Source organism: Salvelinus namaycush, chromosome 8, assembly GCF_016432855.1.
Source record: "Salvelinus namaycush isolate Seneca chromosome 8, SaNama_1.0, whole genome shotgun sequence".
Classification (NCBI taxonomy): domain Eukaryota; kingdom Metazoa; phylum Chordata; class Actinopteri; order Salmoniformes; family Salmonidae; genus Salvelinus; species Salvelinus namaycush.
Window position 1 is genome coordinate 11179093 of NC_052314.1, and position 23374 is coordinate 11202466.

At 42.2% G+C, this 23374-nt stretch overlaps 1 protein-coding gene across 1 annotated transcript in view; it reads right to left on the reverse strand.

Annotated features, from left to right (window-relative positions):
* Positions 1–375: 375 nt before the first annotated feature.
* LOC120051793 (D(4) dopamine receptor-like) overlaps positions 376–23374 on the reverse strand; it is a 34480-nt gene continuing 11481 nt past the window's right edge. Inside the window, exons 5-6 of the mRNA XM_038998682.1 lie at positions 6673–6870; positions 376–578 (exon numbers count right to left, since the gene is read on the reverse strand). Coding sequence (XP_038854610.1) covers positions 376–578; positions 6673–6870 — 401 coding nt within the window. The remainder of the gene's footprint in view (positions 579–6672; positions 6871–23374) is intronic.

Genomic DNA, 23374 nt, shown 5'->3' on the forward strand with positions numbered 1-23374 from the left:
AGTCCTCCAGACTTCCTGTGGCCTCTGGAGTCAGTAATCACAGTAAGCCCAACAACCAGGTTTTTGGGAATGAAAGGTTAACGTTATCCAGTATATTACTTTGACAGGTACATCCGTTTCAATGTTTCAGATACAGAGGTCAGTCATGTTCTCTTGAGAGGTCACCTCGATACATGCTGTTGTCATCAATGAGTTCTCTCACTCTCCCCTTCTGTTCCTCGTTTAGTTAGATTAGAGAACTAACCAAATAGACTCATGGAAGAAAAATGTTCCTTATGCAATGGAGCACTGCACAATGACCTCAGCCTCAGCTCTCCAACACTGAGCAGACAGCCTTGTCTTGTCTGGCGTTGTAATCCCCTGCATCTGTCAAACTCACGTGTCACTCTCCGTATCAGGCATGAAATTACTGCTGCTGTACCGCACCGTGGCTGCCCAACCACCGCTGGGCTGAGCCTGTGTCCAGGGCACAGGGAGGGAGAGTGGAAGGAAATTAACAGTGGTTCTAATCTGATGCCCTGGACTGAGAGCCACTCTGTTGCGTTTGTCCCATTTGGTATATTTGACAAGGACTTCAGCTGCAAGGAAGGGGAGAGGGTGAAGGGAGAGGTGGAGGAGAAAGGGGGAGGAAATTGCAGATGAGCCCATATGGATGTGGTGAGACAAATACCCTCTACCCCACCTCTACCCCTCTCCACTTTCCACCTCCATGGAGGATGTGTAAGCCCTCTACAATGTTTTCCCTTCACCTGTCCCTCCCCTCTAACCCCTAATGCTTTTCTCAAGGTAGATTTTAGATTTTTTTATTTTTTTTCGTGGAATGTTAGGAAGGGGAGAGGGTGAAGGGAGAGGTGGAGGAGAAAGGGGGAGGAAATTGCAGATGAGCCCGGTTGGGGGTTATTTGTCAATTTTCTAGGTCTGGGAGCTCCTATGAATTCCCTCTGTCATGTAATGATTCTCTTGTATGCCTCTGATCAACACCTATCCTTAAAAGAAGAAAAAAATCAAATAGTTTATTTGCTTTGTCAATTTCTTTGGGTTGGGTGGATAGGGGGGGGTTACAGGTAAAATATTCATCTCAATTTACACAGTTTATACACTTCATCACCCAAAGTATGTGAACAACTGCTCGTCGAACATCTCATTCCAAAATCATGGGCATTAATATGGAGTTGGTCCCCCTTTGCTGCTATAACAGCCTCCACTCTTCTGGGGAGGCTTTCCACTAGATGTTGGAACATTGCTGCGGGGACTTGCTTCCATTCAGCCACGAGCATTAGTGAGGTCGGACACTGATGTTGGACGTTTAGGGTTGGAACGCAGTCAGCGTTCCAATTCATCCCAAAGGTGTTCGATGGAGTTGAGGTCAGGGCTCTGTACAGGCCAGTCAAGTTCTTCCACATCGATCTTGACAAACCATTTCTGTATGGACCTCGAGCGAGGTCCATACAGAAATGGTTTGTGCACGGGAGCATTGTCATGCTGAAACAGGAAAGGGCCTTCCCCAAACTGTTGCCACAAAGTTAAAAGCACAGAATCGTCTAGAATGTAATTGTATGCTGTAGTGATAAGATTTCCCTTCACTAGAATTAAGGGGTCTAGCCCGAACCATGGGAAAAAGCCCAAGACCATTATTCCTCCTCCACCTAACTTTACAGTTGGCGCAATGCATTGGGGCAGGTAGCGTTCTCCTGCCAAACCCAGATTTGTCTATTGGACTGGCTGGTGGTGAAGTGTGATTAATCACTCCAGAGAACAAGTTTCCACTGCTCCAGAGGACAATGGCAGCAAGATTTACACCACTCCTGTCGATGCTTGTCATTGTTCATGGTGATCTTAGGCTTGTATGTGGCTGCTCGTCCATGGAAACCCATTTCATGATGCTCCCAACAAACAGTTCTTGTGCTAATGTTGCAACGTCCACACTCAACGATTTTTACAGATGCGCCCGACTCTTGGCGGCAGTAAGAAAGTCATCGCCATCTGCACCCATTCAACAGCCTAGATTTACATTTTTATTAATTCTAAACAAAATCACTTTTGTGGGGTTCTCATACGCTTACAATGATATTCTGATTCTTGCTTGAACAGTTGCTAAGATTTATATTTGGTTGTGATCTTTGCAAAATAACTATTTTGGATGCAGCAGTTGTTAGCTAGAATGCTAAACGCTCGTTGATATAGGCTGCAGCAAAAGCTAGCCAAAGAGACATTTTACTAGTTGAAGTGTTTTTTTTTTGTTTTTTTTGTATAATGCAGTTGATCTGTGATGATGATGATGACACAAACATTTATATTAAACAGGACATTCATATGAGCCTTAATCCAATTATAATCTAAAAGTACTGTGAAATGCACTCATAAGCAGTATGTAAATATAGGCTGGCGCTCTATAAGAACTCCCCCTTGTTCTGCCACCAACTTGCGCGCATCACCCTCGTGCGGCAATGTTTGCAAACACAGAAAGAGGTCTATTACGGGATGCCAAGGTCATATTTTTCCACATTCTGTTCCAGTTAAAGGGTTGTTCAGATCTGTGGACCGTACTTTTTTAATGGCTAGCTCAGAATATGAGCTTTCCAAAAGTTGTTTACATATTATAGAGATCAGTCCTGTTGGGAGCCCAGATAATTGAGTTCTAAATCCCATCATTGGATGGTTCAGTAGTTGGGTTTTCCAGGGGACTCCCTAAGCCAGTATAGCTGACCTAGGTAAATATAAAAAATAAAAAAAGGAGTTGCATGGTTATGTGTCTTTCAGATCTTGGAATGTTCTCAAACAAAGACTGTCCATGACAAAAGTCCACTCTACATATGTAGCGCAAGGCATTATTGTGAAATGTTGGAGTATGGGCATGCCATTTTGATTTCCAGAAATACAATATAAACTTTGGTGCTCCTACATCTTTCCCTCTTTGCAAGTTTGTTCATTTTATCCGGGCTCGCTTACCTTGCCAAATACACTGAGTATACAAAACAGTAGGAACACCTACTCTTTACATGACAAAGACTGACCAGGTGAAAGCCATGATCCCTTATTGATGTCACCTGTTAAATCAACTTCAATCAGTGTAGATGAAGGGGAGGAGACAAAATATTTAAGTGCCTTTGGTAGTAGGTGCCAGACGTACCGGTTCGAATGTGTCAAGAACTGCAACGTTGCTGTGTTTTTCACGCTCAACAGTTTCTGTGTGTATCAAGAATGGTCCACCACCCAAAGGACATCCAGCCAACTTGACAAATGTGGGAAGCATTGGAGTCAACATGGGCCAGCATCCCTGTGGAATGCTTTCGACACCTTGTGGAGTCCATGCCCTGACAAATTGAGACTGTTCTGAGGGCAAAAGAGGGTGTAACTCAATAATAGGAAGGTGTTCCTAATGTTTTGAACACTTGGTGTACATTTTGAAACCACGCTATGGATTTTATCCCAATAGCCAGAAGGGGGAGACAAGGGAAGCGTTGAACTACAGAAGTTCAGACGTGGTAATATATTCATTTTGACAATAGATATTCTTCCGGCTCTGCTGAGGTCGGATGGAATTGAGTTGAGCGTTCTGTTAAAGTTTTTGGCAATGGTTTTATCTAAATACGGAAATATATCTATTCCCAAATATTTAAAATGGGAAACGATTGGGATTCCAAAAGAAGAGAGTCCTCCATCGGGGGCTTGAGAGGCAGTAGGGCATATTTGGTTAGATCTATTTCATAACTTGAGATGGCGCTGAATTTGTCTATGATCTTCAAAGCTTTTGGGAGGGATTGAGATACTTTATCTAGACAATGTAAGATATCGTCAGTGTATAGTAAGATGATGTAATCCGTAGAATTGAGAGATATTGGTGTAATTTCTATTGATTTTCAAATTGCCTGGGCCAGGAGCTCCATAGACAATAAAAATAGGAGGGAGAAATATGGGATCACCTAGCCTGCTATTTGTAGTTATTCTGAACAGAACAGAGCAGGTAGTGTCTTTTATTACTATGACTGAGGGATTGGCATATAGTATTTTAATCATATTAATGAAATTGGAGCCAAGCCCCATATGATGAACACCTATCCTGTACCCCAGGTTATAAGCAACATTGCAGTGAGTCACTCACGTATTCTCCCAATGTGTTCATCTTTACTGCTGCAATTTGAGCTTTTCTATTTGGGTTGCCAGTAGGGGAGCTGGGGAAGTGTCAGTGGGGAGTAGGCACCTTGCTATCTCAGTGGATGACAAGGCTTGTGTCCCAAATGGTACCCTATTCCCCAAAAGCATTGCTTTTGACTGATAGAACCTGTTGAGACATGACATTTCATATTACTGTGTGTGTATGCTATGAATCCCTGTGGTACTGACTGCTTTCAAATCAGTGTGCACCCTGTAGGCTAGCACCTGTTGCGAGATTTGTGGTCTATTTGTGACCCAGGCCAGAGGCACCTGAGGAAAGATTTAAGCCCAGGAGAACAGGGACACTTGTACCAGGGTGAGGCGTTCCAAACTGTGCTGCTGCTGATGCTACAGTTTCCTTTCTCATTCTGTCATCGAGTTCCATGAAAAGAGGTTTCAGTGGAGGGAGTCTGTGTGTAGGAGGATGCACTATTAATTTATCTCATTATGGTTAGATGGCTCACTTCTAACTCCTTTGTCTAGACTTGTTTGTTTGGGTTTGGACACCTGTGTGAATCTGTAACCCTTTCACGAAAAGTGCCTCAGAATTTAAATAAATAATTTGTCACCATATAGAGTGACTTTGAGCATTTATCCCAGTTATTAGTGCCTGTAGTCTGGATAAACCCAGCTGGAAAGGCCAATATGAAAAAACATCTGACACCTCAGTCTCTCATACAAGCCACACAATGACATTGAAAAATGAATAAAGAGAGACAAACTTCCCTCTGAAGTTTGGTCTTTGAGAGCCCAGGGTTGTGAAGATGAGCTTTGGACTTGGACATCAACTTGTCCGTGCTTGCTAAGCAGGGTGGAGTATCCCAGCTGTCATTTGATGTTATCCTTTATTTTAAGAGTAGCTTCGCCTCCACATTTCTCGTTATTGCTGACATAAATACTCACCCCACTCCAGTAGTTACTTTGGATCATGGGGAGGTCGAGAGGGAGTTAGAAGAGTTGTCCTGGGCCATCTGTTGGCAGACAGTCTGATGCTTTGTAGCTTTGTGATTGTAATGAGAGATGACACACTCAGGTCTACTTAAAAGCTTGGGAGTCAGACACCCACTTCCTTCTCTGTCCACCCACCTCCACAATTTCACCTCCATAATCACATTTTACAGCAGTCCTATCCAAAGATTTTTCTTCTCTGCTTTCTCTCCATTCTCCTAGTTGAGATAGACTTGAATATCTTTGAATAAAATACGCATCAGCTGTCTTGGAGGAGAGTGAAGAAGAATGTCATAGTGTAAGCGAGACCTTTTCATGAAGAGGCGTGTGAAAAACAAAGTTTATGGAAGGACTGACATTAAACCTTTCAACTCACACAGCCGTTTTGTGTTCATAGATATACAGAGTGATTACAATTTCTGGTCACTCTTCTAAATGCCCTCAATTGGAGTTGACTTTTCTGTTAGCACATCAATGCTAGTTTGACCCTACCCTGATTTTGAAATGGGACTAATGTTTTTGGCCTCTGTCTTCACCTGATGTTGTTGCTAGGCTAACCTCTGTCATCCACCTGTGGCTAATGGACCAATCATCCTGGGGGGGGAGAAGCATGTGGATTTAAATTACTCTCTCAATACCTGTCACACTGCAAGCAGATGGTGTCTGAAATTGCTCCATCATATTTAATCCTCCCTCCCAAAGCTTTCTCCTTGGGTTTGAACCATCACTCTCTTTTTTTGTTATTTTCCTGTCTTAGATACATGATTTGAGCTGCTAGGCAACACAGAGGAAACTTTCTTTGTTCTTTTGCCCTTTTGAGTTGACCACTTCTCAGTTTGTCAAAGCCTCAATTTCCGTACAGGCGTGAGGGATATTTTTTAAAGAGGTTTCCTTTTGTTGTGATGATCTTTATCAGACTAAGTCAGGAGTCATCTCAGGATTTGCAGTATAGTCGTGGTTGTGTGGAGAATTATTATTTTTTGTTGATGAGAGGTAGGTGTGGTGGCGTGGAGTATGTTTTTAACCCTGGTCCTCAATGTTCAGAAGACAGAAGTCCTCATTTTAAGTGAAAAAACATTTAATCTTAAAGATTCATTTTGTACACATTCAGTTACCTCTAATAACCTCAGAAATGGCTTCTATTTCTGAATATCTTTTTCAGTTGAATGGATTCAATGCTATTCCTCACCACAAAGATTTCCACAATAAACATTGAAACGGCATATGGCCAGCTGACAAACAAACATTGCTGTCACAATAAGATAAATCACAAGCGTAAATCAACAGAAAACATTATGTACAAAAATAAAATCCCAATTGGGAGAAAAATATGCAATGGCAAGATATACTCTACAGCAAAGCTCAGATTTGATATTGTCACATCTATACAATGGTATCGTTTGTGCTTTCTTGTCCATTTATTGGCGGCGGTGGCTTACCCTGGCCCCAGATATGTTTGTGCTGTGTTGCCAACTGACGTTGCCATAGGAGTTGACCATAAGAGATTGCGAGACGGCACAAACAGATCTGAACCAGGCTAGCTGTGCCGTCTTGTCTACCGGTATGTACAGCAGCTGTGGATGAATTTCTTGAAGTAGTTCCTGAACTCTGTGTTGAAGACCGTGTAGATGATGGGGTTGAGGGCGCTGTTGACGTAGCCTAGCCAGGTGACAATGCTCATCAGGGCGGGGGGGATGAAGCAGGTGGCACACAGGGCCCGCATGGTGTGGACCACGAAGAACGGGGTCCAGCAGAACAGGAAGACACCTGGGATGGAATAGACACACACACACACACACACACAGAGGCAGTCAGGCACATACACAAGCGCACAAACGCAGGAAGGCACATGGGAACAAGCGTAGGAAAACATGCACACAGGTACGCACAGGCAGAACGGCACGAATGGGCAGACACAGGCACACACAAAACACACACGCAAAGAGGTTTAGATTTCGTAAACCACAGGGATCGCAGTAAAATTACACCTCTAAGACTTCTCTCATTTATGAAAGGATTGTATGTCAGGCTAACACAGGCTTGAAACTGTATTGCTACGATTGGGTTCCAAATGGCACCCTTTCCCCTTTATAGTGCTCTACTTTTTGATCAGGGCCCAAAGAGCTTTGGTCAAAAGTAGTGCACTTTATAGGGAACAGGGTGCCATTTGGAACGCATACTACATTTAATAAAACTGGAATTGCTCAATAGATCATGAGTCTTACTTTGAGGACATGAATGAGCGGCCAATGGGAAAAGATATAGCTAGCAATAATGATCAAGTCAAACACAATCAAAATCAAAGACTGAGCCCAGAACTACTGTAAGCCGCCCCCCTCTTAAAGCCCCATCCAGATGAATGTATTTCAGATTGAAGTAGCCTGAAGAGGCACTGCTGAATAGATTCTACACATCACTGAGAGCTCAATTACATATACATCATGAAGTGTGATCATATCCCCATGGTGTAATATAGATGTGATTTAAAAAAAAAAAATGCTAATGTGTCATTTCCTATCAGCGTGATGTGACTAGGGTAATAAAACGGAACCGATCTGTATTTTAAGTAGGAAAATTACATTTTCAATCAAACTTGCCCATACATAAACCAATTGCTCATACAGGAGCAAAGTGTATTGGGTGAATACTTCAGATATAAGCAGAACCTTGCCAGATCAAATGATGTTTGTACGTAAAGAAGTATGCCTGCAGAAAAATGAGAAGTGTGTATACAGGTGTAGGGTATATATAAGATAAACTGCGCTACAAATGCTCCTCCACCACCGTTCGAACTACACCAGTCAGCCTCCCTGCCTAGCCCCCGCTCGGCTGAATAATTCAGAAATGCTGATGAGATTTCTATTAATAATCTAGAATGGAGGTTAGGATGAGTGATGGATCAGAAACAAACTGTTCCATCCCAAATGGCACCCTATTCCCTATATAGTGCACTACTTCTGATCATAGCCATATGGGTCATGTTCAAATGTAGTGCACTTTATATGGAATAGGGTGTCATTTGGGACATATCCCTGCTCTGAGCACCAACTCTCTCTGGAAGCTGGGCTTTCCTTTCTCTGACTCATTCACTTACTGTGGAGGGAGGGCTTTGGTTGAACAACAATGTGAGGCAGGAATAGCATTTGATTTTTTCCAGCGGTTCACCATTCCTCGGAGAAGCTCAAGCTGCGAATAAAGTCTCCTAGTCATCTAAGGTAGGTCCCTCAGGAGCATGAATAAGATAGTCTTATGTAATGTAGAGTTCCTTCCCACCAGACATCTACCTTGGTTTGTGTTTGAACCATTGAATAATATTAGAGATATCCATCACTCCTGCCATTCCCCTCTGGCTGGGCCAAGGAGAGACCCTTTGTTTTTTTTTCACACACAATACCCCATAATGACAAAGTGAAAACAGGTTTCTAGACATTTTTGCAAATGTAATGAACATGCAAAAGTTTACATACACTTATGTTGGAGTCATTAAAAGTCGTTTTTCAACCACTCCACAAATTTCTTGTTAACAAACTATAGTGTTGGCAAATTGGTTAGGACATCTACTTTGTGCATGACACAAGTAATTTTTCCAACAATTGTTTACAGACAGATTATTTCACTGTATCACAATTCCAGTGGGTCAGAAGTTTACATACACTAAGTTGACTGTGCCTTTAAACAGCTTGGAAAATTCCAGAAAATGATGTCATGGCTTTAGAAGCTTCTGATAGGCTAATTGACATCATTTGAGTCAATTGGAGGTGTACCTGTGGATGTATTTCAAGGCATACCTTCAAACTCAGTGCCTCTTTGCTTGACATCATGGGAAAATCAAAATAAATCAAGACCTCAGAAAAAAAATTGTAGACCTCCACAAGTCTGGTTCATCCTTGGGAGCAATTTCCAAACGCCTGAAGGTACCACGTTCATCTGTACAAACAATAGCACGCAAGTATAAACACCATGGGACCACGCAGCTGTCATACCGCTCAGGAAGGAGACGCGTTCTGTCTTCTAGAGATGAATGTACTTTGGTGCGAAAAGTGCAAATCAATCCCAGAACAACAGCAAAGGACCTTGTGAATATCCTGGAGGAAACAGGTACAAAAGTATCTATATCCACAGTAAAACGAGTCCTATATCGACATAACCTGAAAATCTGCTCAGCAAGGAAGAAGCCACTGCTCCAAAACTTCCATAAGAAAGCCAGACTACAGTTTGCAACTGCACATGGGGACAAAGATCATACTTTTTGGAGAAATGTCCTCTGGTCTGATGAAACAAAAACAGAACTGTTTGGCCATAATGACCATCGTTATGTTTGGAGGAAAAATGGGGAGGCTTGCAAGCCGAAGAACACCATCCCAACTCTGAAGCATGTGGGTGGCACCATCATCTTGTGGGGGTGCTTTGCTGCAGGAGGGACTGGTGTGCTTCACAAAACAGATGGCATCATGAGGCAGGAAAATTATGTGGATATATTGAAGTAACATCTCAAGACATCAGTCAGGAAGTTAAAGCTTGGTCGCAAATGTGTCTTCCAAATGGACAATGACCCCAAGCATACTTCCAAAGTTGTGGCAAAATGGCTTAAGGACAACAAAGTCAAGGTATTGGAGTGGCCATCACAAAGCCCTGACCTCAATCCTATAGAAAATGTGTGGGCAGAACTGAAAAAGCATGTGTGAGCAAGGAGGCCTACAAACCTGACTCAGTTACACCAGCTGTCAGGAGGAATGGGTCAAAATTCATCCAACTTATTGTGGGAAGCTTGTGGAACGCTACCCGAAATGTTTGACCCAAGTTAAACAATTTAAAGGCAATGCTACCAAATACTAATTGAGTGTATGTAAACTTCTGACCCACTTGGAACATGATGAAAGAAATAAAAGCTGAAATAAATCATTTTCTCTACTATTATTCTGACATTTCATTCTTAAAATAAAGTGGTGATCCTAACTGACCTAAGACAGGGAATTTTTACGAAGATTAAATGTCAGGAATTGTGAAAAACTCCTGTATTTGGCAAAGGTGTATGTTAACTTCCGACTTCAACTGTATATACAGTACCAGTTAAAAGTTTGGACACACCTACTCATTCAAGGGTTTTTCTTTATTTTTACTAGGTGAAGCTGTTTGAGAGAATGCCAAGATGTATTTTCTACACAATGTAGAAAATAGTAAAAATAAAGAGTAACCTTTTGAATGAGTAGGTGTATCCAAACTTTTGACTGGTACTGTGTGTGTGTGTGTATGTATATATTGTAATTTACTAGTTTTTTTGCTCAGAAAACTTGGGGGGGGCCAAATAAAACCACCTGCGAAATCCGTCCCGTGGGCTACCAGTTGAGAAACCTGTCATAGGGCGTCTTATTATAACCCCCCAGGGCCAGGATTAGGAAAGCCTTATCTAATGGAATTCTGGGTTTCTGAGTCAGTTCTGACCAGACAGCTCCATCACTCCTGCTATTTGGAGTTGTTGTAGATCCATTCTCACCTCCTACTATTAAATCAAGAAAAGGATTTAAAGCTTGAGTGAGGCTGGTTGCAATGGTGTCTTCTCTCCAAGAGTCCCCTATTTTCAGACACCACCTGACTTTGAGGCATGTAGTCTTTTCCCCACATAACTATTTATTTACAATGTAGGCTACTACTGCAGTGTAAGTTACTATTTGTGTTAGTATCCTGATTCAGATAAGATCCACCGTTATTTCAAATCTATTTCATTGACTTCAAATCTAATTTTATTAGTCACATGCGCTGAATACAACCGGTGTAGACCTTACAGTGAAATGCTTACTTACGAGCCCCTAACCAACAATGCAGTAAAAAAAAATAAGGATAAGAATAAGAGATAAAAGTAACAAGTAATAAAAGAGCAGCAGTAAAATAACAATAGCAAGACTATATACAGGGGGGTACCAATACAGAGTCAATGTGTGGGGGCACCGGTTAGTCGAGGTAGTATGTACATGTAGGTAGAGTTATTAAAGTGACTATGCATAGATAACAACAGAGAGTAGCAGTGGGGGGGGGCACTGCAAGTAGTCTGGGTGGCCATTTGACTAGATGTTCATGAGTCTTATGGCTTGGGGGTAGAAGCTGTTTAGAAGCCTCTTGGACCTAGACTTGGCGCTCCGGTACTGCTTGCCGTGCGGTAGCAGAGAGAACAGTATGACTAGGGTGGCTGGAGTCTTTGACAATTTTTAAGGCCTTCCTCTGACACCGCCTGGTATAGAGGTTCTGGATGGCAGAAAGCTTGGCCCCAGTGATGTCCTGGGCCGTTCCCATTACTCTCTGTAGTGCCTTGCGGTTGGAGACCGAGCAGTTGCCATACCAGGCAGTGATGCAACCAGTCAGGATGCTCTCAATGGTGCAGCTGTAGAACCTTTTGAGGATCTGAGGACCCATGCCAAATCTTTTCAGTCTCCTGAGGGGGAATAGGTTTTGTTGTGCCCTCTTCACATTGACCCTTGAACACAGGGTTTGAAATACTCCCTGATAGCTCCCTCAAATTCCATACTATAGGCCACGCTTCAGTTCTGATATGCATTTTCAATGAATTCACCAACTCCATTAATCTACATCATCCCTGGCTAGATGGACTCACAGATAGCACAAGGACACAAGGCTGATTGACGGTGACAGAGTTTCTCTCTTTCTCCCCGTTCCTTCCCCTCTCCCCTTATCTTTATCCCCCTTTTTCTCTCTCTGTTCTAGTAGACTCATTTAGCTCTGTTTTTGTGTGCGCGTGTGTGTGTGCTGCTCCTTTAGGTGTGTGACTTTGCCTGGGTTTGCCTGGGATTGTGGCCTGGGTCTTGAAAGGATCATCCAGAACAATTTCCTGCCATGCCCTCTGCCCGTACCCTCCAATAGGTAGACAACCAGAATGTGTGTGTGTGTGTGTGTGTGTGTGTGTGCATCTACTGTGAAAGACTACAGGATTGTCTCTGGCTTAAAGCAGGCACACAACTTCTCAAGGGGGAAAACTGCATTAAAGAATGTGTGAAATGCTAGAAGCGCCCTTACATCCGGATAATTGTCATTTACATTTGGTAATACATTACCCTGTCTTTTTGTAGCGCAGAATCTTATTTGTTTTCTGAGCTTTAGCATTGAATGTGGACACATCCATTAACTGAAATTTATTGAAAAGGAAATACAGAAATATCCTAAATATTCACACCCCTGAGTAAATACTTTGTAGAAGCACCTTTGGCAGCGATTACATCTGTAAGTCTTTCTGAGTCAGTCTCTAAGAACTTTCCTCACCTGGATGGTGCAACATATGCGCATTTTATTGTTTTCTAAATTCTTCAAGAACTGCCAAATTGGTTGTTGTTCATTGCTAGACAACCATTTTCAGGTCTTGCCATAGATTTTCAAGTAGATTTAAGTCAAAACGGTAACTCGGCCACTCAGGAACATTCACTGTCTTCTTGGTCAGCAACTTCAGTGTAGATTTGGCCTTGTGTTTTAGGTTATTGTCCTGCTGAAAGGTGCATTCATCTCCCAGTCTGGTGGAAAACAGATTGAACCAGGTTTTCCTATAGGATTTTGCCTGTGCTTAACTCCATTCTGTTTATTTCTTATCCTGAAAAATTCCCCAGTCCTTAACAATTACAAGCATACAAGAATACTTTCTGAAGGCACTGTGTATTTTAGTGTGGGGGGGGGGGGGTTGGCTCGTGGTAATGGCTAGAGAGGAATAAGTGGATAAGTATCAAACACATGGTTTCTATGTGTTTGATGCCAATCCACAGCATAACCTTCACTCCAGATCAAAAATCCAAACTCCTGGAACTGAGACAGACCAGTCAGACCAGATACAACTTCAATTAGCACTGAGGTGTGAAGTGTGAGGTGTCAAAGCCTTTGAGCCCAACAAATGGCAGGCTCCACCACCCAAATCCAGAGGCCTTGAAGCCCACTCCCGCTGTTCAGAGACCAATTCACTGGCATTTTCTACAAGAAATCTGCCTCCAGAAATAAAAGCTTCTCCCAAGTGGGTGTGACACCTACTCCCGTTGTCTGCTGCACTGCTGCTTGGATTCCACCTGGCAATCTGTTCACCGTCTGCCGTGGCATGTCTCCCCGTCTGGTATAGGCACCCCCACCACACTCTCCCCTCTCTCCCGAGCTTTCGCTCAACTCCAGCACATAGGCACTGTTGGGGCGAGTGACTCTGAACTTACAAATGGCTAGTTATAATTTTTTTCTTGTGCATTTTGCTATTTGCCACATGACTTCTGTATGCTTTGTTGACTATGAACCTTCTTGTTTACCCAACCGTGGGACAGACCATGTTTGTTCCCACACTTGGGACTCTGGCTCTCTATTGGTTACACAGACTTTTCTAACCACCTCTCGCCAGCTTTGTATTCATGTTAACTGATGAAATTGCTGTATAATATGATCTTGTTGCCATCTAATGCACATTCAAATGTCATAAATCAACACTGCAGAGCTCCCTGTCCTCTGCCGTGTCTTGATTGTATTACTGTTGAGGATATCTAGAAATGTGCATGTACACTCTGGCCCATCTACTGTTGATAGCCCCAATTCAGACTTGTGCTCTGATATCTGTTTCACTGATTTCTGCTCTCGTAAAAGCCTGGGTTTTCTCCACGTTAACACTAGAAGCTTATTACCTAAAATGGATCAATTGAAAGTGTGGGTTCACAGCAGCAAATCCAGAGAGTGTTTTGAACACTGCTGTTAACCTTTCTGGTTATAACCTTTTTCGGCAAGACAGATCTTTCGAAGGTGGGGGAGTGGCAATCTTTACCAAGGATCACCTTCAGTGCTCGATTGTCTCCACCAAGTCTGTCCCCAAACAATTTGATTTGCTGGTTTTAAGCATTAAACTTTCAAAAAGCTCTTTGTTGACTGTTGCTGGGTGCTATCGTCCTTCATCAGCACCGGCCTGTAACCTACCTGCCCTAAACGCTCTCCTGGCCCCTTACACTAAGTCTGAATTTGTCCTGCTTGATGACCTAAACTGGGACATGCTTAAACCACCTGACCAAGTCCTAAAGCAATAGGACTCCCTAAATCTTTCTCAGATTATTACCAATCCCACAAGGTATGACTCCAAACACCCAGAAAAGGCTACTCTCCTTGATGTTATCCTCACAAATAATCCTGATAGGTATCAGTCTGGTGTTTTCTGTAATGATCGTAGTGGTCACTGTTTTACAGCCTGTGTTCGTAATGGCTCAATGAAACGACCTGTCCTGATTTGTCATAGACGCTTGCTAAAAAAACTTTAATGAGCAAGCCTTTCTTCATGACCTGGCCTCTGTAAATTGGTATAGAATCAACTTGATCCCCTCTGTCGAAGACGCTTGGACCTTCTTTTTTGATATTTTCAGTGATATTGTTAACAAACACGCCCCCATAAAGAAAATGAGAATTAAGAACAGGTTAAGCCCCTGGTTCAACCATGATCTTGCAGAGTTACTCCACCTGAAGAATTGCATTTGGCGAAAGGCTCGGCACACGCATACTCGGGCTGACTGGCTCTCGTTCAGGCAAATGAGAAATAAGTGCACTCAGGCTATCCAGAAGGCCAAAGTTAGTTACTTTAAGGAGCAATTTTCTCTCTGTGGGTCTAACCCCAAGAACTTCTTGAAAACGGTTAAAGTTAAAGTTGATGATGTGGTTGTTACTGACAAGAAGCACATGGCTGAGCTTTTTTATCACCACTTCATTAAGTCAGGATTCCTGTTTGACTCAGCCATGTCTCCTTGCCCTTCCAACATTTCCTCATCGCCTACCCTTTCTAATGCGACTAGCCCTGATGCTCCTCCCTCTTTTTACCCTGCCCTGCTACAAAGTTTCTCCCTGCAGGCGGTCACTGAGTCCGAGGTGCTAAAGGAGCACCTTAAACAGATGGTTTAGACCCTTTCGTCTTTAAGGTTGCGGCCCCTATAATCGCCAAGCCTGTCTGTGACCTTTTTAACCTGTCTCTCCTCTCTGGGGAGGTTCCCATTGCTTGGAAGGCAGCCACGGTACATCCTTTATTTAAAGCGGAGATCAAGCTGATCCTAACTGTTAATAGGCCTATTTCTATTTTGCCCTGTTTATCAAAAGTGTTGGAAACTTTCTTGATGTCTATAGTATTCTTTGGTAAGTAATCTGGTTTCCGCCCAAGGGAAATGTCACCATTGCCCTTGATTCTAAGCAATGTTGCACTGCTATTTTCAAGTTTTACGGTAGACCATTTCATTCTTGTAAGCCCCTCCCCGGATTTTGTGTTAAACACTCTACAACAAAGCATTCTTAGCGTCCAACAAGCTTTCTCTGCCCTTAACTGACTTGCCTAGTTAAGTAAAGGTTACACACATATACACACACACACCACACTGACCAAAAAGTTATTTTGTTGGCATTTACTTATGTCCCCATTACCAGTAAAACATAATCAAAACCTATTTCTTTCACTTACTTGCTGTGCTGTTTCGTTGTTCATTTGTTCAGTCGTTTCATTCTCAACCAGGATTTCATCATACATGTCAAGCAGTGAAGTTTCAGCTTTGTCTGTCCGTGGCCTCTCTTCCTCGGTGCGCACTGTCACTGTGTCTGTTTCCATCTTGTTCAGCTGTGTATGTAACATTTCACATAAACCCTGTTTCTTGTCTGCATCGAAGTAGCGGTCCTTGTACATAGCATCAAGCATGGTGGCGTCACAGCAAAGAGAAAATGCCACCTAATTGCTTGTTCACAGCCTATGTTGCCAGTTTTGTTGAGCAGGCGTTTCAATGCCATGACAGAGGGTATCACGTCTGCTGCAGCCGCAGTTGATGAGCTTATTTCTTGAGTCAGTTGTTCGAATGGAGCTACCTAGTTTGTTCATGTTTCCATGTTTCAAACATGTTCTCAAATGGTATTGAAATGGCAGCAGCGGTATGACAACCAGTACATTCATGAGCATGAAATACGACTTTCCTCAGTACAAAATCCTTGACGACCCACTGTGCTGTCAGACTCAGCATGATCATGGGGCTGATATTGCTGGTCCAAATGTCAGTCGTGAAGCTAATAGCAGTGATACTATTACTGTGTAACTCCAGTAGGGCAACATCTGAAAAATAGCACACTTGGTAACGTTAGTGTGTACCGGTGCTCGACCAGTCGGCGAAAGCCAACATCACCCACGACAGAGAATGGCTGATTGTCAAGGGCAATGAATTCCATTATCTTGGCGTTAATGGATTTCGCCTTTGAGTTGTCTCGCTGAAATGTTGTTACTCTTTCAAATGACTGCTGGACTTGTTGACTGCTCGATCCACACAGCAGACATTGTGTGCTAGTTTAGGAATGCTGTGTTGCACACGTAGTGCCACATTTTGTGGCGTCATTACGTCATGTACCTACGTTATATAGGTATGCACAGCTTTGACATCGGTTTTGCATATCGGCGTTAAACTAGACATCGGCCGATCTTGATGTTGGCATATTTAGCTAATATCGTCCGATTACGATATCTTCACCGATAGATTGTGCATCCCTAATTACTACCTCTGAGGGTTTAGAGCTTGAGGTAGTCACCTCATACAAGTACTTGGGAGTATGGGTAGACGGTACACTGTCCTTCTCTCAGAAGATATCAAAGCTGCAGGCTAAAGTTAAATCTAGACTTGGTGTCCTCTATCGTAATCGCTCCTCTTTCACCCCAGCTGCCAAACTAACCCTGATTCAGATGACCATCCTACCCATGCTAGATTAAGGAGACTTTATAGATCGGCAGGTAATGGTGCTCTTGAGCGGCTAGATGTTCTTTACCATTCAGCCATCAGATTTGCCACCAATGCTCCTTATAGGACACATCACTGCACTCTATACTCTTCTGTACTCTGTATATCTGTCGCAAGACCCACTGGTTGATGCTTATTTATATCAAATCAAATGTATTTATATAGCCTTTCGTACATCAGCTGATATCTCAAAGTGCTGTACAGAAACCCAGCCTAAAACCCCTAACAGCAAGCAACGCAGGTGTAGAAGCACCTTATAAAACCCTCTTAGGCCTCACTCCCCCCTATCTGAGATATCTACTGCAACTCTCATCCTCCACATACAACACCCGTTCTGCCAGTCACATTCTGTTAAAGGTCCCCAAAGCACACATCCCTGGGTCGCTCGTCTTTTCAGTTCGCTGCAGCTAGCGAATGGAACAAGCTGCAACAAACACAACTCGACAGTTTTATCTCAATCTCTTCATTCAAAGTCTCAATGCACACTCTTACTGACAGTTGTGGCTGCTTTGCATTGCCCTTTGTGCTGTTGTCTGTGTCTAATAATGTTTGTACCCTGTTTTGTGCTGCTACCATGTTGTGTTGCTACCACGTTGTTGCTATCATGCTGTGTTGTCATGAGTCGCTGCCATGCAATGTTGTTCTCTTAGGTCTCTTATGTAGTGTTGTCTCTCTTGTCTTGATGTGTGTTTAGTCCTATATTTTTATTTAATACATTTTTATTTTGAATCCCAGCCCCTGTCCCCGCAGGAGGCCTTTTGCCTTGTGGTACGCCGTCATTGTAAATAACTGACTTGCCTAGTTAAATAAGGTTAAAAAATAAAATATAAATTCCATTCGCTCTCTTTCAGGCATTATTATGAGCCATCCTCCCCTCAGCAGCATCCACTGATAGTTGTAGAATACATGAACATTCTGTCATGTCTTTGGCTATGCCGGATTAAGTGATGGCATGCTATTCTATAAAATCCTTTCTCTGTAATTAATATTACCTGATCGAGCTAATCATGTAAATGTAATTAACTAGAAAGTCAGGGCACCACGAAATAATATTTATAGAGCTGTTATCTTCCGAATAAACTCTTAAAGACCTAGTAATATTTTACATCAATAGCAGTCAATATTAATCGTCACCTTATTTCAGTCTCATCTGAAAGTTGTAAATTGTTGGTTATCTGCACGAACCCAGTCTTCACTATGAGTCATCCATACATCAATTGTCTTAAATCATTTATTTATTAACTAACTAAACAATCACAGAAGTGCACACACAAACAAACAAACAGTAAATATGGTTACAAGAAATGATAGGGGAATGTGCCCTAGTGGGCTAAACCGGCATGGCGGCTTGTTAGACAAAAGGGGAGTGGGGGTCAGCTGAGAAGTCACTACAGAGTTGATAATTATAACAATTGAAATGCTAATCCTTTGCACATGAACGCTCACTCATTCGGGAACAATTGCAATCAATATATATATTTACGCTCAGTGTGTCGTCGGGATCTCTGTTGAAAAGTTTGTTTCTGTTGGAGAGTCTGTCCGCCCTCTCTCTCTCTATGTCGTGGTTAGAATGAATAGTTCAGAGTGAAATTCATTCATGTCGTTATAGAATAGATGTTTCGGCGGTTGTCGGTCTTCGCGTTCAATGATACCGAATTCCTAGCTTGCAGACTAGTAATTAATATCAAAGACTTGTTCTTATTCTGTCGGTATCGATAGTCTAAGAGTTTAACCACGTGGTATGGTTAAAAGATTCAGCCATCTACTCAAACCTTGGCCCTCTTGTTATCGAGGTAAGCTGGTCTGCAACCTTTGTCCTCTCGTAATTGAGAGAAACATGGTCTGGTGATAGAAAACCCGGGTGGGGGTTTTATTCGGAAGAGCAGAAAAGGGCCTGTTCCAGGACGCCAGACCATAACTGTGCTCATGGGCGGTCCTCTGATTTAGTTAAACTCCAAAGGGAATTGGAGTTTCCTTCATTAAACAGTCCAAAATCACATTACACAATTTCACAAACAGTATCATCCACACTCATTCATCTTATACAACAATTAGATGTAAGCCTCATATCTGAGGCTATTGTATAAACAGCGTTATGGTAATGTGGCCGTATTGTCTCTCATGAGTTTCACAAAATTGTACCAAACGGACCAGTTCGTAGCTGGATTCTTCTTTTATACCTATCTTTTATACCTTCCACAGAACATAAATGTTGTTCGGACCTCAAGTTCTGTGAGGTGGAAGAAATTCCTTTGTTCTTTCTGTAAACTCCCTCTGTCTCTATCTCCTCATGGCCACAGTATAATCTCCTCCAGGAATTTACGACCTAGAGGTCGCAGCAGCCTGAGTGTAGGAGACAGAGAGAGGGGGAAGGGGCTTGCTGTACCCAAAAAGGGCAACGTCATGACAATTCCAACACATGGCCTACAGTTAGCTTGGATTCTCGTTGGCAGCTTTTACACAGGAAGCCCAATTCTGATCTTTTTTTCACCACTAATTGGTATTTTGACCAATTAGATCAGCTCTAAAAAGGATCTGATGTGAAAAGATCTGAGGTGATTGGGACAAAAGACCAATTAGTGGAAAAAAGATCAGAGTTGTCCACAATGGGGCAAATCTTCCAAGACTCCATACAGTCCACTGTCGATGATCATTCATCTGTGTTTACTCAGCTGTGTTTCCAGGACCATGCAGCCAGTCAGAAGGCTGAGCCCTCTACACAACAATATGCTGATGCTGTAGGGATAACTCCCTCTAGGTCTTAAGGCCTCAGGCAAACCTTACATAATGATTGGATTGAGGGTTAATGTAATTAGCCAATGTTGGCTAGGGTATCATAATGACTCATTAGGCCCAATAATGACCCTGTTTATCCTTTTTCCTTAATGAGGTGTTTACACGTAAGAAAGACGTAACTGTTTAGAGAGTAAAAACATCCAAAGGACCACACAAGACTTTAGTCCAGAGGTGAGGTTTTAGAAAGCTTTGTATAGCTAGAGTGATATGTTAGTTCTCGTGTTGATGACTCAGACCGCTCAGTACACAGAAGATGGACCATCAAAAATATTTACGACGAATCTCTTGCGGTTGTTGTGTGGCTGGGTTGTTGAGAGAAATACCATGTGGAACTCCAGTTCAATGCTGTAAGATCTGTCACTGTTGTTGATGAAACTTGTTTTTGCTATTTCATGCTTGAAGCCAGCATTCAACTTGTGCTTGTATTCTTTGTATGACACATCGTTTCCTATACAAAAATAATTACATTTAAAATATATATTATGATACATTTTTTAGGATAAATGTGAAATACTTAAAATTGGCAAAACAATGTATTTAATAAAACTATTTTTTAAATACATTCAAACATATTACGAAATGTACTTTAAAGGTATATGCATTGAGTTTACCAAACATTAGGAACACCTTCCTAATATTGAGCCTCAAATCATCGGGGCATGGATTCTACACGGTGTCGAAGGCATTCCCCAGAGATGCTGGCCCATGTTGACTCCAATGTTTCCAATAGTTTTTCAAGTTGGCTGGATGACCTTTTGGTGGTGGACCATTGTTGATACACTGTTGAGCATGAAAAACCCAGCAGTGCTACAGTTCTTGAAACAAACCTGGCACGTACTACCATACCCTGTTCAATGGCACTTAAATACTTTTTCTTACCTATTCACCCTCTGATTGGCACACAGTCCATGTCTCAAGGCTTAAAAATCATTCTTTACACAGTGAAATTAATAATAGATCAGAAACGAAAGGGCATACGTTCTTAATGTGTTGTACACTCAGTGTATGTTGAATGTATTTCATATATTTTATAATAGATTTTCACATGTAGAAGCTTAACCTTAAATCTCAGAGCACAACATAACACATTAACTGGCATGACAATCCGGTTTATGGGAGGCCAAAAAGCTCTACAAGAAAGCCACACCCCTAACAAGCAACGCCCCCAAGTCTTCTAATAGGCTGCCAGCGCTACAATATAATTTGTCAAGATGCATTTTTATTGTACTTGACACATACCAGAGGATACCAAAAACATTAACATGCATCTAAATTACTAAAACAATTGTAGTGACTCCATGTTTTTCATGTGCATATGACAAACAAACAAATGAATTTGACGAGAGCACTGCAACCAACGTACAACAAGCAGAAGTTATCGTGCACTGTGTCGTTCCACAAAAATGAGTGCATTTTGCGACCCTTTAATACTGTATGTTAAGTAGTACTGTAATTATGCACCAATATTGAATTGTAAAAGCCTGTTAATATGAACTGAAGTGCCCTTTTAATACAGACCACATTGAGAAATCAATAAATCTGAATGTTCTATATGAATAAAGACTTGCTAAAGTGCCTAAATTCTGCATTTTGACATGTCCCTCCGTGCAGTTGTAACAGTATAACTTTAAACTGTCCCCTTGCCCCGACACGGGCGCGAACCAGGGACCCTCTGCACACATCAACAACAGTCACCCACGAAGCATCGTTACCCATCGCTCCACAAAGGCCGCGGCCCTTGCAGAGCAAGGGGAAACCCTACTTCAGGTCTCAGAGCAAGTGACGTAACCGATTGAAATGCTATTAGCGCGTACCCGCTAACTAGCTAGCCATTTCACATCCGTTACACTCACCCCCCTTTCAACCTCCTCCTTTTTCAATGTAACAGTATAACTTTAAACCGTCCCCTCGCCCCGACACGGGCGCGAACCAGGGACCCTCTGCACACATCAACAACGGTCGCCCACGAAGCATCGTTACCCATCGCTCCACAAAGGCCACGGCCCTTGCAGAGCAAGGGGCAACACTACTTCTAGGTTTCAGAGCAAGTGACGTAACTGATTGAAACGATAGTAGCGCGTACCCGCTAACTAGCTAGCCATTTCACATCCGTTACACAGTCTCTGTGACTTCTTGGAAGATTTTAACCCAATAACCCCCCAAAATAATCAGTCATTCAGTACATTTACATGCACACTAATAATTCGATATTAAACGGATTATGGCAGTGGGCAGATTATGCAATAGTCATGTTAACACCTTACTCTGTTTATCTTAATCGGCGTAAGGTGTAACGTCCTGACCAGAGTTCTTATGTGTTTTGCTTGTTTAGTGTTGGTCAGGACGTGAGCTGGGTGGGAATTATATGTTGTGTGTCTAGTTCGTCTGTTTCTATGTTCAGCCTGATATGGTTCTCAATCAGAGACAGCTGTCAATCGTTGTCCCTGATTGAGAATCATATATAGGTGGCTTGTTTTGTGTTGGGGATTGTGGGTGGTTGTTTCCTGTCTCTGTGTTTATGTTCTGCACCAGATAGGACTGTCTCGGCTTTCACGTTTGTTGTTTTGTAATGTTTGTTAATGTTCATCGTTTATTGTTTAATTAAACATGTTGAACACTAACTGCGCTGCATTTTGGTCCTCTCCTTCATCCCAGGAAGAAAGCCGTTACATAAGGTCAAAATCGAAGTAAGCATACACCGATTAAAACACTTGATTTTCTGAGCAATCTTTCAAATTATTACGATATGTAAACACCTTAATCGGAGTTCCAGCGGTGTATTTTATCTGCATGTGCTAGCACCAGCCGAGCGAGCCTCCTGCTTTAGCGCGAGTAAAGTGAGTTCGGAACAACAATGTCTAGAACGTTTATTTACATTGGTGATTTTCTGCATTTATCAGAGTGCCATCAGGTAGCCTGATTTCAGATGTGTCCATGTAAACAGGATTATTATGGGATTCGTTCTTATTGCAAAGCATGTAAACGTTTTAACCAAATTATTATATTAATCAAACTATCCAATCTGACTGTGCAGAACCATACTCATTGTAAAGCCGTAGTTATTAAAGTCTTAAAGTCAACTGTTACGTGAACTGAACTCTCGTTTTAATATGGTGAATACTAGGCGAAAAGGGTCAATATCAGGGGATATCTTTATCTACTGTATATATTTCCGGATATCTGACATTTGATTAGATATAAGTAGTAGACATGCTCCAGAAACGCATGTCATGAATTTCATATACGGAACTAGAATATTCTCCATAAATGGACAGTTTCTACATGCATCCAATCCGGACCTCAGAAATCTCCCTGCTATTGTATGAGTCCAGGGAGATATCTGGGGTGTGAGCGTGCACCCGCTTATATATTTGTAGAACAGTGGCCACAAACCTTTTCTGAGTCAAGATCAGTAGCGGTGCGTGGGTAAAATCACCGGGGAAGCCAATACAGGAAACAAAACGCCATATTACAACCTATGTGTTGTGATAATTGCGTTTGCTCTATAATTAGTTCATATGCCTTGACACGTGATGTATAGTGAACTAACCTTCCACGGGGTTGCATTATTTTCCAGAGAACGCATAGAGCCACAAGTTGATTATCCCTTTTATACCATGGCTATAATTTAACACATTTGCCGCTAGAAATGTGTTCAACATCCACTGAAGCAGCTAGCAGGTTTACTAGATTGCGACAGTAGTTGCCTTGGTAACCAT